This window comes from Crocodylus siamensis, chromosome 3 (assembly GCF_052110815.1).
Source record: "Crocodylus siamensis isolate JL-2025a chromosome 3, ASM5211081v1, whole genome shotgun sequence".
Lineage (NCBI taxonomy): Eukaryota > Metazoa > Chordata > Crocodylia > Crocodylidae > Crocodylus > Crocodylus siamensis.
This window is the reverse complement of record NC_143397.1, coordinates 207,075,233-207,087,646: the sequence shown is the minus strand read 5'-3', so window position 1 is coordinate 207,087,646 and position 12,414 is coordinate 207,075,233. Positions and strand designations below refer to the sequence as shown.

General features: G+C 46.7%; 1 protein-coding gene across 1 annotated transcript in view; it reads right to left on the bottom strand.

Moving 5' to 3' along the window:
- STMN2 (stathmin 2) overlaps positions 1 to 12,414 on the bottom strand; it is a 58,471-nt gene that overhangs the window by 6,836 nt on the left and 39,221 nt on the right. The window contains exon 4 of the mRNA XM_090040221.1: positions 2,845 to 3,036. Coding sequence (XP_089896347.1) covers positions 2,845 to 3,036 — 192 coding nt within the window. The remainder of the gene's footprint in view (positions 1 to 2,844; positions 3,037 to 12,414) is intronic.

Genomic DNA, 12,414 nt, shown 5'->3' with positions numbered 1-12,414 from the left:
CCTCTTGTCCTTCCTACTTCCTTTCATTACTCTAAGGACAGCTAATTGGGTCTTTCCTTTGTGTTGCCAGCCTTGGCCTATGTGCATGCAAGCTTATTTAAAATGACAATATAACGTAATTTAGGTATAACCCCATGGCATCCAGAAATACAGATTGAATACACCAGCTGAATTGTCTTTTGAGATGCTGCTGTCTTTTCTGCCCAGCTCTGCCTTGTGATTTGACATTTCTGATGCCATTTCTCTATGGTAAAGGAGGTGAGATGTCATAAGATCAGCATATGGTGAGGTAAACTGACACCCCTCTTCACTGGGGATACTTGAGAGGGATATATGTCTTGGCTTGCATGTTAGAGACCTTCAAATAGAAGCTCACACAACATCCTGGAAGAATAAAATTATCAACCTCTGTTAAATAGTTAAAAGGACATTGGCCCATCTGGTTCCTTGCTCTCTATTTTCATTTTCCTAGTTGGAGGGGTGATTTAAGGAACAAGATGTTGAGTCGCATGATCAGTGGGCAACAGGGCAGGCCCAACGAGGAGAGGCTGTTCAGCCTCCATAAGAGAAGGCTGAGAGGGGATCTGGTGGCCATCTATAAACTGGTCAAGGGGGACCAGCAGGCACTGGGAGAGTCCCTGTTTCCCCTTGTTACTATTGGGGGTAACAAGGAATAATGGCCAGAAGTTGACCGAGAGTAGATTCAGGCTAGATACCAGAAGGCGCTACTTCACAGTCAGGGTGGCTAGGATCTGGAACCAACTTCCAAGGGAAGTGGTGCTTGCTCCTACCCTGGGAGGTCTTCAAAAGGAGGCTAGATAATCACCTAGCCAGGGTCATCTGACCCCAGCATTCTTTCCTACCCATGGCAGGGGGTTGGACTCGATGATCTGCTTGGGTCCCTTCCAACCCTACCTACTAGGAAACTATGAGTCCCTGCAGGAGTTTGAAGTTTATTTGTTCCTCAAAAAGAAGGACTTTAGGGGTACTCAAGGGCTCCTTATATGGATCCAATCTCCTTCAATTAGTATTGTGATTGCAATACTCTTACGTACCTGTCGGGAATATAAGAGTAAATTAATTAGAGGTGCACTGATACATTGGTCTGATATCAGATCATTACTGACATAAAGAAAACTTTTTGTATTGGATATTGGCCCAATGGGGCCAATAATGTGGCTGATAAATGCCCATGCTGTATGCAGCTGCAGTGCAGCACTCAGTCAGCAGGGAGCACAGCCGGCATCATGGAGAGCTGCCTCCAGCTAGTAAGTCCAGTGTGGTGGAAGGGAAGGAGGAAGGTAGGGAGGGAAGGGGCATGGGGGGGCAGATCAATGTCCCTCATGGTGAGGAAGGGGGCAGGGGCAGGTGCTGCCTAGGCAGTGTGTGGGGGGGAGGGTGGAGCTGCAGCTCATGGCGGGGGGCAGCTCCTGCCGCTGCTTGCACCCTGGGAGAGTATGGGGGTGATGTGTACCCCCTGAATCTGCACAGGGTGGAGCGGGCTGCAGCTGGGGCTGTGTGGGACTCCTCTTGGCAGGGGCTGGGTTCAGAGCAGGTGCTGGTGGTGCTGGGAGGATGCTGCATTCACCCCAATTTTGCTGCTGCTCTGCACCCAGCACCACCGCCACCAGCCCCTCAGCGCAGCCCTAGCTCAATGCCCCACCTCCACCCATGTGCTGGGAAGAGCCGGGACTGTGGCTGGCAGTGGCAGTGGTGGGACTGGAGTGGTGGTGAAATCTGGGGTGGATGCAGCATCCTCCCAGGACCATTGCCACTGCTCTGAGCCCAGCCTCCACTGAGAGAAGCCCACCCCACCCCACGCAGATCTGGGGGGCACATGCTCCACCGTGCCCTCCTGGGGTGCAAGCAGCAGATGGAGCTGCCTCCCCACCATGAGCCATGGCTCCACCCCCCACCCCACCAGGGCAGTCCCTGCCCCTGTCCCTGCCCTCTTGCTTACCATGGGGGGCATTGATCTGCCCCCTCACGCTCTTTCCCTCCCCTTCCACCACACCGGACCTATCAGCTGGAGGCAGCTGTATCAGAAATTGGATTGGTATAGGCCAATATGCTTCCTTAAATATCAGGTGTCGGGATTGGCCCCAAAAATCTCTATCGGTGCACCCCTAAAATTAATATGATTTTTTCTCTTTCTTCTATGGAGAAGCCAAAAACTAAATACCCTTTCTTTATTTTGTTCATAAGCCTTGTTAACAAGTTGGAAATTAAACTTAAGGAGTGTGCCTACACAGTTATTAATGTGCTTTAGGTAATGCACATTAAATATATTGCACATTAAATCTCCATTATGGCATACTAGCAAATGGTACATTAGCCGATTTTAATAAACATTAGCTAAAGAATATGTTTTTTGTGATGCTTTAATGTGTATTAAAATAGGCTAATGTGCATTAAAGCATATGTGTAGACATGCCCCTTATCTGTCTTTCACTTTCTTTCTGCCTCTTGAATTCTGGGCCTTTGACTTCAAGACTAAAGATGCAATTCTCAGATGATGCAAAGGGAAGAGATAAACAGGACTGCAAAAATTAAAGTACAGAATAGCAGAGTAGTAGATATGTCATTAAAGAAAGAGTTAAAGATTTTTCAAAATTGTTCATGTTTTGGGTGCCTAGCTTGAAACATCTTAATAGGACCAGGCTTTTAGGAAGCTCTGAGTGCACACCCTCAAGAAATCAGACTCCTTTAAGATACCTTGAGCGAAGGTGCCCTAAAACAGGATGACCCAGCACTACTTATTCACTATTGAAATTTTTAGACTCCAGCATGGAGTAATGTAATTACTCCAGTAATTACTCCAGTAAGGTGTAATGGCATGGTTACCTTTTCTTGAAGACGTTCAATAAGAGCAGCTAAATTAGCTTCACGGTTTTCTTTGATCTGTTCCATTTTCAGGATCAGCTTTTCCTCTGCCATTTTGCTGAAGTTATTGTTCTCCTCCAAAGCCTTTTGTAGGACTTCTCGCTCATGTTCTCTCTTTTCTGCCAGATGTTTGAGGACCTGGGCCTCCTGGGACTGGAAAAAAAAAGTCACGTCTAAGCTCTGTTTATACGCTCCAAAACACCAATACAAGGTCTAGAAAATCTAAGAATGGAAGCTAACCCAGTTTGAGCAAATAAATAAGACTAACAAACACACCTCTGATTATAAAGGGCAATAATGTATAGTTTGGAGTGTTATGTGATCTGCTTCTTTCTTCTTGTAATGTTCTCTAAAAGCACAATCTGTTATGAACAAGATTCACCACAATGATAGGATTGCAGGCACTATGCATCTGTGAGAAATGCAAAATAACTGAAATAAAAGTATCTAAGAACTTTGAACTCGTAACACACTACTACAGGATACTGTTTAACTGCCTTCATTCAGTAGTAGTTTACCTATGAAAGATGCTATCTTTTCTAAATGAACATTTTATTTCAGAGTTACAGGAGATTACAAACCAGAAAGATGTGATTTCAATAACAAGGGCTGTATAATTTTGTTCTGATTAAACTGTCTTTGAAAGTATGTATTTAAATGGTCACTTAACATCCCTTGAGATGAATGGAGGAAGTTCAGACCAGATTTGGCTCTATGTTGTTTGTGTCTGGCTCCAGTGTGCTGAGTTACAGGAAAAGGGTTATTATTTGAAACAAAGGGCTAAAAGGTTATTTTTAATTGAAAGCTCATACTGTGCAAAGACCATGAAATGGGCAGAGAGGATCTTACATGCATTCAATCTGCACCCTGTGTTCCATTATCCTGCTGAAGCTTAGTTCCCAGAAACATGAGCTTTGCCATTATTATAGAATTAAATTCATTGTGCTGAAGTTAATTTAAAATAAAACAAAACCACTGATAATAGGAAACAAGCCAAAGAGATGGTGGTGCTGATGCTCTCCAGGGGAAATGCAAGTCTGAAGAAAATATATCCAGTGGAGGCGGGAGATGTTTGGAAATGATGAGCAACTTTGTGTTCTTTGGGATAAAATAAATGAGAGAGGAAAAAAAATGGAAGAATGGAGACTAGAGAATGAAATGTGGCATCCAGCTGATATGAGATTTCAGTGAAAATTACAATGCAGTGTTGCCATTGTTTTCTGTGAAAATTAATTAATTTAGGGCCTGAATTGAGTGTTTTAACCAATAATTACAAATTTCAGTAATGAATACTATTAGATTTACTTCAGTTCTCTTTGTAGTCACTTGAGTAAAATGAACAACACTCCCATAAGGGAGTATGTATTATAATGAAAGGGAGAAATTCTAAGCAAGATGAATTATGCACAAAACGGGGTCTGCCATTGAACAAGAGAGCAGTTTCTAAATAAAATTAAAAGCAGAAGTCTCTTAATGCATTGGTGTGTGTCATCAAGACAGTAGTGGAACGATAGGTGGTGCCTGGGACACAAGTCCCGGGTGCTGTCTAAGGGTGGGGGGAGGGGGGTATGCCAGAATGGAGCTAGTGGCGAGCCTCATGCTACCATTCCCTGTCTCCTCCTACACCCCATGCCTTGCCTCCAGTGGCTTGGCTCTGAATCTGCAAGTGGAGAGGGCAGAGCAGCAGTGGTGACGCACGGTGCAGGAGCAATGGCCACAACTTCACTGCTGCAGGGAGTAAGATACTGCTTCTTTTTGCCATTAAAACTGGGGTTTAAATGACTGCTTGACAAAGGTGTTAATGGCAAAAAAAGGAGATGACACTCTGCCCACAGCAGCAAACCTGAAGCCACTGTTCCTGCACCTGTCACCACCACTGCGGTTCTGCCCTCCCCACTGCCAGAGATAGAGTCATTGCAAGGTGCTGAGAGGGGAGGAAAGGGGGAGAGGGGAGTTGGTGGGGAATGGGAGGATGAGGTGCCCCCCTCCCATTTCATTCTGGCAGTGCTCAGAGGTCAGTACCGGCCAGTGATGCCTCTGCATGGAGAGCAGTATTTGGATTTGGAAACAGAATGCTGACTTGTTTCAAATCAAGGAGGAAACCTGCTTGTATGAACCTCTGCCACTTGCTGGGCAAGGTGTTACCTCTGGACTGGCTTCTTGTAAGTGCTCAGAGCAGAGTCATGGTCTCTAGAGCACCTGCTGTGTTTCATAGAGAATTAGCTGTGCCTGTAACTACTTCTATTTGTGTCCTCCTGCTAAATCACATGCTGGCAATTAAGACTACTTTAAAAAATGCACTTCCCCTGGACCTGGGGTGTTCCTGAGAGCACTGCTGAACTTTCCTGCTTGGGCTCTGCACCTTCCAAGTGCTGAAATGAGGCTGTGAAGGAACTGGGGGGGTGCCTTATAAGCTCTTTGTGTCCAGCAGGATGGGGAGCAGGAGCAGCAGCAGCACCTTCCTCATATCTGGGTTTGGCCCATGTGAAGCTGCAAGGTGGAGAAGCATGCTTCTCTGTCATGCTCTGAGGAGTGCATTAGACATGCTCCAAGAATTTTCCAGGTCAGAGATATAGCAGGGCAGCTCTTTGCTTTGGACACAGCCAGTGCATAGGGCAGCTCCATTTATTTCACTGCAGGTGCTAGAGACCCAGGAAGGCATCAGCAGCAGCAGCTATTTTGGTGCCCCTCTGCTCCCAAAGGCAGCACCCTCAGCTGCCCCAGTCACCCCCTCAGTTATGCTGCTGTTTCAAGTATTGGATGGTACAGAACTGCTGTGGGACTGCAAATGGGATGGAAAGTACCCACAACACTCACAAATAGGAAGAGAGATGATCAAACTAGAGGTGACTGGAGGAGGAGGAGAAGGTAACACGGGATCAATCAGAGCTGTGCAAGTAATGGGATTTTTCTGTTTAACAACTGAACTGAAAAGTCACTAACAGTTTTCATTTTGGGCTGATCCAAAACATTAAATTTAATCTGAAACTGCATGTTTGATTTCAGCTTACTTAATCCTTTTTTTCTTTTAAAACTTTAGGTCAGTTTCAAAGTGAACATGTGATATCACAATGACAATTGATCCTTTTTATTAGAAAGGATTGAATCAAATTATTTCAACTTCTACAGTTCTTATCCTCCATTTCTTTAACCACTTGACCCTCTTGCTATTTCACAAAGAACTTTTCTAAATGATAATTCTTGATTCATGATGTGATCAGCATTAGTAAACACACTGGGAGTGTCCAGACAAGCAGGTTTGCGGCACTGAAGACCCATCTGCAGTACCACAAACCATGTGTGCCACACATGCAAGTGGTTGCCATGCTGTTATTTTGTAGCACGATAGTTTTTTTTGACACTGGAGCTAGGGACAGACGTTACACACAAACCAACTGAAGTGATCAGAAACTGGTTTAAACCAGTAACAGAACATAAATTCAGTGCATATAAACCAGTTTCAAATGACCAAAACTTGTTTGAGATAAACCTGGTTAAATGTAATATCAGACTCAACTGATTGAGCTCAAACTGGTTTATCAAACTTCTGTCCCAGACCCCTTCCTGGTTTAAGTTAAATCAGAGTCTCCCAGCATCCCAGAATGCTCTCTGGGCTGGGCTGTGCTCTGTGCTCCAGCAAGCAAGGTTGGCCCTGCCACTCTGCTCCCCAGCTGGAGAAGGGACAGGCAGGTGTGACGCCTGGCCAGACACTGGCTCAAGAAAGGAACAGGGAAAAGGTTTACTCCCCACCTCCCTCTCTCCCCTTGCCAGGCATTTCTCCACCGGCTGTTTCAGTGGTAGGGGCATGGCCAGCCCCAACAGTAGCCTGGAGTGAACTGACCAGGGGGTATTAAACCCCCTCCCTGTCCTACTGGTACAGAGCCAACCAGGGTCTGCCAGGCACTCCCCCATCACTGCTGCAGCAGTGGGGGTGGGAGTGTGGCCCAGTGCTGGTGAAAATGGATCCTTACACAGATTTGGCAGGAAGGAGGGTTATTCCCCCCTCTGCCCCTTCTGTCTCTGGGGGACTGCAGCAGGATCTGCCCGTCCTGACTGTCACCACCTCCAATCACCTCCTGTGCAGGGTGAGCAGCAGAATAAGCCCCCTCCCTCCCTCCTCCACCAGATGCTGGAGGGAAGGGGGAAATAACCCTCTTCCCTGCCCCCTCACCTAAGGAGGCCTGCCAGTCAGCCTCTGACCATGCCCCTGCCCTTGCCACTGGAGTGGTGAGGGGGCAGGGCCCTTGATGGAGACAGCAGCTTCTGTCATGCTGTTCTGGAGCACAAGCCTAGCAGTAGCACTGGGGCTTGGAGGGGGCCATAGCCCCCAACCCCTCCAGCACTGCTGTTGCTTGCCCTGCTCATTCTCTGGCAGCTTTCCCCACCCCACACCTGCTGGCATTGTGGCCACCTCATTGGAAAAAGGCTGTGCTCCAGGACACCATGGCAGGGGGTGCTGCCCCCATCAGGGTCATTACTCTTTTACCCCTCCAGCAGCAGGGGCAGGGGCATGGCCAGAGTCCACCTGGCATGGCTTCTTACATGAGGGGGCAGGGAGAGGGGTTATTCCCTGCCACTGCCCCTGGGGGACTGCAGTGGGGTCTGCCGGCCCTGACCACCATTGCCAATTGCTCCCTGCATGGGGCAAGTGGTGGGATAAGCTCCCTCCTTCCCCCTCCACCTGATGCTGGAGGGAGGGGGAAAATACCCCTGCTCCTTGCCCTGCCACTTCATGGGCCATGCTGGCTAGCCCCTGCCCCTGCCCCTGTCACTGGAGTGGCGAGGGGGCAGCACCCTCTGTCATGGTGTCCCGGAGCATGATCCTCTTCCCAGAGGGTGGCCACAGTGCAGGTGAGGACAGGAGTGGGGGTGGGATGGGGAAAGCTACTGCAGACTGGGTGGGGTGAGTGGTGGTGGCACTGTGGGGGGGGGGGGCGGTTGGGGGACTATGGCCACTGTTCCTAGCTCTGTTGCTGCTGCTTGCCCTGTGCAGTCTATGACAGCTCTGACCCCCCGACTCCAGCCTGTAGTGCAGCCCCCATACCAGGAGGAGGTTCACGCTTGCTGGACACCATGATGGGGTGTGAGGAGCCATCAAGGTCCCTGCCCCCTCACCGCTCCAGCAGCAGGGGCAGGGGCACAACCAGAGGCTGGCGGGCAAGGCCTCTAGGTGTGGGGTCAGGGAGGGGGGTTATTCCCTGTTTCATCTGGCAGACGGGGCAAGAAGGGGACTTATCCTGCTACTGGTCCCACATAGGGAGTGATTGGTGGCAGTGGTGGTTGGGGCTGGCAGACCCTGCTGGTGTCTCCTGGGGGCAGAGGGGGCACAGAATAACCCCTCTCCCTGCCCCTTCTGCCTCAGGGACTATGCCCGCCATAATCTTGCCATGCCCAGCCTCATGGCTGCACCAGCAAGGGGCAGCGCCCAGCAGACCCTGGCTTGGCTCCATGCTGGTGGGACAGGGAGGGGGGAATTAAACCCCTTTCCCTTGTCAGTTCACTCCAGTCTACTGCCGGATGTGTCTGTATTTCCGGACCTAGCAGTGAATGTCTATTCACTTGCAAAGTGGTTCATTCTAGGCAGGTTAAATTAACCTGCAAAGATTGAATCAATTCAGGCCCCCCGCCCCTCACTCCAGGCAGCATCTCCTGGCTGCTCAGCCCTTGTGAGCACACGCACCAGTCCCTGTGCTACCAGCCAGGCCACAAGTTTTCCCACTGCCCCCCACCCCTTTCCCCTGCTGGAGGGGCACGCAAACTCTGCCCCTTTCCCCATCGCATCCCCCAGCCCTGTTCTTCCTGCCCTGACCAAATGTCTGGGATTTCACTTGGATCCACTGGTGGGAGAAGGGGGAGGGTGATGGGAGGCAGCAGGGAGTACCACATGGGTCTGCGCATGTCTCCACAGCTGCAGGCAGGTACATCTGTGCTCTCTGCTGCCTCTGATCACCCTCCCCCTGCTCCCAGCAGTGAAGCAAAGCAAAATCCTGGACATTTGGTCAGATTTAAAAAAACCCGCCCAGATAGAGTTCAGAGGGCTCAAAAAGAGGACATGTCCATGAGAACCCAGAAGTATGGTAACCCTAGGTATTCAGCTGCTGTGCTAGTGATTCAAATTCAGAAGAAGCAGAAATTTAACATGGTGTATTCCTAGGTGTATTGTACCTCATACATTATTAACAGTAATCAGATTATTAACTTCCAGGCAACCAACCAACTATCAGCAATAACTACAGTGAGGGGTTTTTCCTTATACATATGAAAAAATTGTATGAATACTTTTTTAATTAATAGTTTTCAATTTAAAAACATTTAACGTTCTGGGGAAGTGTGAAAAAGTTTGGAAATGTGAGACGACTTGGGGGAGGCAGGTAGGAAGCAAAATGTATGGGTGGAAGAGAAGCATGGCAAAAATGATAGCAAGAGGAAATCTTTTTAAGCCCTTCTGTAATGGTACGCAGTCACCAGGGCTGGAGCTGCAGCCCATAGATCAAAGTGTGCCGCAGCACAAACGTTGCAAGGCATTCCAGACACAGGCACTTCAGCTCCTGAAAGTATGCAAACATGCTGGAAGAGAGGCCAATGCACCACACCATTTTGTGTGTGTGTGTGTGTGTGTGTTTTATGAAGAAGGCAGAGCAGAGTGGCACCTTAGAGACAAACTTGTCCATTCATAGCATATAATGAAGTAGGAAGTCACTGACAAAAGCTTATGCCTCACTAAACCAGTTTGTCTCTAAGGTGCCACCCTGCCCTGCCCTCTGCTTGACTTTAGCCTTACACAGCTAACTACCTCTCCTTAACGTTTCTTATGACATTTTTAAGTGTATAATGTAAAAAGCAACAGCAATCCCATTTTTCAAAGGCTCCTTTGATGGGAGCTTCAAGTCTTGCATTTAGATGGCTGGACAGACAGCCATGAATTGCCTGGTAAAGTATGAAAGTGCTGCTGGAGCATCCAAAAACAGGCTATGGAGGGATATCTTTTTAAGACTTCTGAGTTGAAAATTGGGTCCTGCCTGGCTTTATATAACATTCAGTGAGAAGTACCTACTTTTTTTGACAAGCACATCTGAAACGATTTCAAATTTATCCTGTTGCACCAGAAAGAAAGGATTATGCTAATGCCAGGAAGAGGACTAGAACAATTCCTTTTAAAGCTGAAATATACACTTGAATGCATTCCTCTGACTATATTAGTTTTAAGGATAAATAGGAGGCAAGTTCCAATAATACAAGCTTTGCTTCAATACTGCAAAGTTAATTCGGTAGCTGGATTTTTTAATTATCTTGTTTAGTGGGAATTGCATTAACCTTGGTGTTTTGCGGTATCCCGTATAATCAAGAGATAGTAGTAATGGAAGAGAATGCTAAGACAGGATAAAGGTCTCCTGCTGCAGTGTAAATGTCGAGGTAAAGACCAGGATTTTATTGAAAACCGAAAACTGAAGCAATTACATTTTCAGGAGCAATGAATTTAGATTTTTTTCGTGTTGTTCATGAATGTCAGAGTGAGTTTAAGCTAGGCCTGGCATAGGTATCTTCAGTTACATTTACCATTATGCCTTCTTCTTCATCTGTGACGCATTATTATTGTTACCTTACTGCCTGAAAGAGAACTCCTACTGTGTTGCACAGTGTACAAATTTTTAGACCTGTGGGGAGTCTTTTGGGGCAGAACTGGTTTGAGGGCCAGGGGTTGAGCATTTCTGCCATAGAGAAAATCATTTGGGATTTAACTGGATCAAGGTATCTAACCCTTTCTGGAAGGCAAAAATATTTTTCTATGAAATGTTTATTGTTTCTCTAATGCCATGTAATTGAAGAAAATAATGAATCTATGGCATAATTTAAGACTGATTTAATTTTCTGCCAGCAACCTCTTTCCTCCATTCCAAGCTTCTGATAATTGGTCACTACTGGATAAATTGCTAATATTTGCATTCTGGTGAATTAACTAGTTTACTGCATACAGAAACACCATTATGGAAGTTTTCTGCCTCATTCTGCTACACTGCAGGGCTTTTTCTATAAAAGGCCTGTGCTTTACTTTGTACTCTGACTCCAAGCACACATAAGCTGCTAAGAAAAGTAGCCAAAGGTGAGTAAAGATTTTTAAGCAAAGAGAAAACAAACAGAAAGGTGAGGTACATGGGGAAGCATAGAGACAGCCTGTTCACTCCTAATTGGAAAGGTAGATAAGGAGGGAAAGAGGAAAGAAATGTCTGTGGAGGTTTCTAGAAAAGGTAAAATTCCAGGTCCAATTAGCTGACCTGTCTTGAGTACTTTATCATTGTCTCTGTTTGCTCTGGAGAGCAAATCTTTAGATTTTCATTATTTTTTTTAGTTATTGGGTTCAGAGTTAAATTAAAAACCAAACCCATGTTCCACCCATATTTGATACAAGGGCCTCTCTTTTTTGTTTATTTGCAAATTCATGTTAAGTACCCTTTTTAGCTTGAATACTCTAATATTCCCTTGCCAGACTTTATGTTGTGCCAGCTGCAGAAAACTGAAAGCTGACTTCATGAATTATCCCAGGACTCCAGCTTTCTGGATTCATTCATTCCATAAAATGTAAAGCCAGAAATGACTATTATGATAATCTAATCTGACCTTCTGTATCACATAGTCTGCTGAATTTCAAGTAGCTATTTCTGTATCTCTTGACTGAGTCAGAGCATGCATTTTAGAAAAGACATCTACATTTGATTTAAAGACTCAAATTGACAGAGTATCCATCCCACATTTAGGCAAACAGTTGCAACTGTTAAGTAAGTACCCTCACTTTTACCACTTTGCCTCAAGTCTCAGTTTGTCTAGCTTCATCATCCTCTTGCTGGATTTTGTTAAGTGCTATGATTGTCTTTGAGCTATTGTTTGTGAAAAGTAGATTGGATTGTGGAGAGGAGGTGCCTTCTGGCAGTGACCTCCCATACCAATATGTGCAAAAACATCTGGAAGAGGTAACGATAATGAAAAATCTGTGCAGCATTGGAAGGACTGCTTTATGTCCTTAGGGCTAGTAGCTGTGTAAAAGGGCAGGGGGCATGATCTCATAATCATGTGGGCTAGGGACAGACATTACACATAAACTGGTTTAAGTGATGAGAAACTGGTTTAAACCTGGAACAGAACAGACATTTGGTGCACATAAATGAGTTTCAAAATGGCCGAAACCAGTTTGAGATAAACCTGGTTAAATGTAGTATCAGACTTAACTGATTGGGCTCAAACTAGTTTTTGCAATGTCTGTCCCAGACCTCTTCCTGGTTTAATTGAAACCAGACTCCCCCAGCATCCCGGCATGCTCTCTGGGGGGGCTCTGGTCTGCTTCAGAGCTGGGCTGGCCCTGCCCCTCTGCTCTCTGGCCAGAGCAGGGACAGGACGTGGCACGACACTAGCCAGAATGGCCCCGTTAAGGCAAAGTGGGCAGGGAGGGGGTTAATTCTTCCCTCCTTCCCCTCCTCCCCCACCACAGCCAAGGTTTGCCTGTCAGTCAGTGGCCCCTGGGACTGGCAGACCCTGGCT